Genomic DNA, 4,324 nt, shown 5'->3' with positions numbered 1-4,324 from the left:
ACTGTTTATGGTCTCATGCCGTATATACGCATGTCATGCCGGGCATGCATGCTTGCCTGTTTGTGATTCAAACTATTGATCGATCGATCGTGTGGTTCTACATTCCATGTGCCCTGATCACACAGGTTTTGTGCTCTGCTTGGCTTAATTAACCAACTTCACAAGTAAGCTCATATCTGAATCACTTCAGGTGGCTCACTTGTTCTTCAAGTGATCGACCCATCGTACGCCCCCTTTCGTCGTCCGGTCGCGCAACTTACATCATTAACTCCGGTGGTTCGGTTGGCGCCTACTACGATCGACCACACCAAACTTTGCGTAGCACGCAGTGCTACACGTACGACAACTTTTCATCCGATGATGTACCACATTAGTCAGTCACCCTAGGATCAAGTCACTCCTTTAAGAACAGACGTAGGATCACCATACTGTATGCAAATAGGATGTAATCAGTCGTACGCAAAGCAATTTCGCGCGCACGGGGCTGTACGTCGCCGTGCGGCCATGCGGAGGCTGCGTAGCCATGGTACGGTACCACGCCTCGCTGCGTAGCCATGATACGCCAGTTCCACCTCACAGTCGCGAGCGGCATGCGCCTTCCACTGTTCCAGTTCCAGTTCCAGTTAAACGGGATGGGCGGCACGGCCAACTAATTTTTCTCGGATCTCGTGCTGCTTTGAATTCGGGTCGATCTACCTGCCAATCCGCTTGAATTTGCAGCTGGTCGACCGGGATCGCGATGCGCGCCATGGCGCGCGGTTGTCGGTCGGGGTCGACCGGCGCGTACTGTAGTCCGTAGCTATCTCTACATAATGTGATGCGACGATTGTGGTTGTGGGCATACTACATGCGTGGTGCCAGGCGGCCAGTAGTACTGTGGTATTTGCTGTCCATCCGTATGCAGCGCTAGCAATCTCCGTCTCGTTTTTACAGAGGATCAACGTCCCCATCGCCTTGCCATGCATATGGAGGGGACGAGAGGCGAGGTTGATGAGGTTGTTCATCAGCATGCAGCTGCGTTGCGTCCACGGTCCACCACCGCCTTTCCATACCCCGAAGACGGGTCGTGAATCGGCGTCCGAAAACCGGTCGTGCGGACGACTCCTGCCTGAACCCGCTATCTATATTGTCTCGTCTCGTCCAGGGTCATCTCATGCCGTCATGGACTGTCACTCATGGTGCGGTTAACTTCAAATTTAAGACGAACCCCCTTTGATTCTTGGACCGGGTCGGGTCAGTGTTGTCTCCTTCAAGGTCACGCCGTCACGGCAAGAACCAGTCGAAACCGAGGTGCTGGCCTCGTTCACTTGACGCGCGCCTCACCTGCAAAGTCCACCGCTCGTTTAATTCACGAAAACTACAGCTTCCCCCGTCGCAATCTCTCTACCACAAATCTAATGCTACCACACCACACTCCAACTGTTCGATCAAATCAGTTTAAACTCCCGTGGCGGACACAGCTGCACCAGGAGAGTTTTTCACCACGATAGCAACTTATGAGCAGCGACCATAACGATGGCAGATCTCAAGTCTGGGCTCTGAGGCCTGAACGAGCATGCGTTCTTTGACTTTTAATCTCAGACGGAGCACGTCGCCTGGAGCGCTGGAGGCATTCACGCAAGTCACTGGCAGCTGCAGTGACGCAGCGAGTGACAAGAGGCGGGAAAAGGTTGATCGGAGCCTCGTAATATCTCTCTCTACTGTATCTGTATGTCATCAGACTCGGAGGACGGAATCCACCGCATTCAGTTCCACACACGGGACCCGGGGTCGCGCCACGATTCGCAATTCATCGACGGCATGTTGAAGCGTGCGGGGCGGTCCAGATGGGTCGGGTCGATGTCCGGATTTATGGTGTCCTCCCTGCCCAACCTGCCGTGCCGACCGCTCTTAATGTGCCGCTCCAAAACTCATGATACGTACTACGAGTATTTGCGCAAAAACACTTGTATCTTCCTCTTTCCGGTGTACTGTACTTACGTAAGAAAACTCTCCTCCGTTTAACCATGCCTGTTGGCCGGAGGTGAGGACGGACGAGCTAGAACTAGAGCTTGCGCGGCTGCGGGAGAAGCTGGCAGATGGCGACGCAAAACCTTTTACTTTTCTGCCTCCAGAACCCAGGGAGCCGAGGGATGGCTGGAGTGCGTCTCATCACAAAGTCACAAATGGAAAATCTGAGAGGAGGAGATAAATCGAGAGAGGGAGCAAGCGAGAGGGGGAGATGGTCCAGACGGAGCCGGGGGCCATTAAACGCACCAACGACCCGAACTGACCGGCATTCATGTCCCGCGTCGTCCTGCCTGCCTGCCTGCCTCTAGGCTGAGCGGGGCGGGGCTCCCCTCCCCGTGAAGTAGACTGCGAAAAAAGACGTCGTCGCACGTAGTACACGTACAGTACAGACGCAGGCGAGGCAACCAACACCGCACCACAGCGCGCAGCACTATCGCCCCGCCAGCCGCCACCACCGCGAGGCAAAAGCCAGCCACCATCCCTGCGCTAGCGTCCGACCACCGCGAGTCCCAACCGAACAAAAGGTCGTTCGTTGCTGTTCGTAGAGGGAGCTCGATCCGCAGCCATGGTGTCGTCCCCGTCCCCTTCCCCTCCTACCTTCACTTCTGCGGTGAGCTCGCGTCCCTTCTACCTTCTTCTCCTTACGATGTGTATGTCTCTGTTCTTTGAGTTGGGCCGTGGGCGCTCCTTGCTTTGCTTGCTTGTGAGCTGCAATGCTAAGCTGTAATCGTCAGGTGTCCGAGACCAAGCGGCATGCTGGTGTCCCGACGACGGCCTCGGAGAAGCTGGACCAGAAGTACGCCCACTCCGCGACGCCGCTCCACGGCCACGGCCACGGCGGCGGTGCCAAGAAGACGCCGCGGCGGGGGAGGAGCGAAGGCGGCGCCGCCGACTCGGCCGCGTATGTCGCGGCGGTGTCCTGCTCCGACTGCCGCTTCAAGCAGCGCGCCCTGGCGCCGGCGTCGCCCGGAGCCGTCATCCGCTCGCTGTTCGTCTCCCTCACCCGACGCTCCACCCCGCGCTCCTCGCCGTCTCCGACATCGGCCTCGGAGGGCGACGCGGGTGAGGGCGAGCAGTGGCGCCTGGCCGCGGCCGACCTCTCGCGGCGGCTCGCCGCGGCCACGCGGACGCGGGACGACGCGGTGGAGGAGACCTCGCGGCTGAAGCAGTCCCTCGCCGAGCTGGAGCTCAAGCTCGCGCGCCTCGAGGCCCGCGTGCTCCCCACGCCGGCCGCCGCCGTCTTCCCCGTCGAGTCCTTCCTCCGCGCCGTCTCCACGGCGCGCGCCACCGTGCGGAACCTCACGCGCGCGCTCTCCACCCACCTGCGCAGCCCCGCGAGCCCCGGCCCGAACCTCGAGAGCTTCCTGAACCGCGCCTTCCACGCGGACTTCGAGCTGGACACCGAGGGCGACGTCCACACCGCGGACCCGGCGGGCCGGTGCGAGGCCAACCTCGCGGCGTACCACGCCGTGGCGGCGCTGACCTGGGAGGAGGTGCTCATCCACGGGACGAAGCACTACAGCGACGGGCTGAGCCGGTTCTGCGACGCCAAGATGAGCGAGGTGGTGTCCTCCCTCGGGTGGGCGCGCGCCCGCCCGTGGCCGGAGCCGCTGCTGCAGGCCTTCTTCCTGGCGGCCAAGGGCGTGTGGGGGGTGCGCCTCCTGGCGCGGTCCGTGCACCCGCCGCTGCCCGTCGTGCGCGTGGACCGCGGCGCGCGCTTCGACTCGCGGTTCATGGAGGACGCCGCGGCCTCGCGCGCCGGGCGGCTGGAGCCGGCCAGCGTGAAGATGATGGTGGCGCCGGGGTTCCACGTGTACGTCGCCGGCGCCGGCGTGGTCAAGTGCAAGGTCGTGTGCTTCTACAACAACAGCCGCACCGGCGGCCACATAGGTGGCGGGAGCAGCGCCAACGGCGGCGAGGGGTTGGGGAGTAGCTGTAGCGATATGAATGGTGGCGGTACGGATGCGGTGAAGAGCTGTCAGAGTAGCAGGGTATAGTAAAAAAAAGACACGAGGATTGTTATTTGTGTGGTAAAAACAGGACTTGCATTCAATTGATGTGTGAATATGGGGTGTCAACTCCGCTCTTGTGAGTCACATTTCTTCATCTCGAACAGCATTTCTGCGCTGAGCGTGAAGTGAAGTGGTCATCTTTGGTTGGTAGCTGCACACTTCACCGTCATGGCGGCAGCCGCGCATGCCCGAGACAAAATCGGAAAATTGGTGATTGGACCTTCCAACGATCTTGACTGGCCATGCGGGTGCTCCTTTCAGCGGAAACGATGCCATGTCATCGGATCCTTGGAGGTAAGGCC

At 59.9% G+C, this 4,324-nt stretch overlaps 1 protein-coding gene across 1 annotated transcript; it reads left to right on the top strand.

Moving 5' to 3' along the window:
- The first annotated feature begins 2,214 nt into the window (after positions 1–2,214).
- On the top strand, positions 2,215–4,088 carry LOC109740365 (IRK-interacting protein). The gene is made up of 2 exons (XM_020299416.4): positions 2,215–2,620; positions 2,745–4,088. Exons 1-2 carry the CDS (start codon positions 2,576–2,578, stop codon positions 4,005–4,007), a joined length of 1,308 nt encoding a protein of 435 aa, XP_020155005.1. The 5' UTR covers positions 2,215–2,575; the 3' UTR covers positions 4,008–4,088.
- The last annotated feature ends 236 nt before the right edge of the window (positions 4,089–4,324 follow it).

This window comes from Aegilops tauschii, chromosome 4 (genome assembly GCF_002575655.3).
Source record: "Aegilops tauschii subsp. strangulata cultivar AL8/78 chromosome 4, Aet v6.0, whole genome shotgun sequence".
Taxonomy (NCBI): Eukaryota; Viridiplantae; Streptophyta; class Magnoliopsida; order Poales; family Poaceae; genus Aegilops; species Aegilops tauschii.
Note: the sequence above shows the minus strand (reverse complement) of the source record. Positions and strands in the feature narration are given on the sequence as shown.

Coding starts and splice junctions, on each gene's coding strand:
- LOC109740365 (XM_020299416.4), top strand. CDS start 2,576: ATGGTGTCGTCCCCGTCCCCTTCCCCTCCTACCTTCACTTCTGCG. Junction 2,621..2,744: donor CTCCTACCTTCACTTCTGCG/GTGAGCTCGCGT, acceptor TGTAATCGTCAG/GTGTCCGAGACCAAGCGGCA.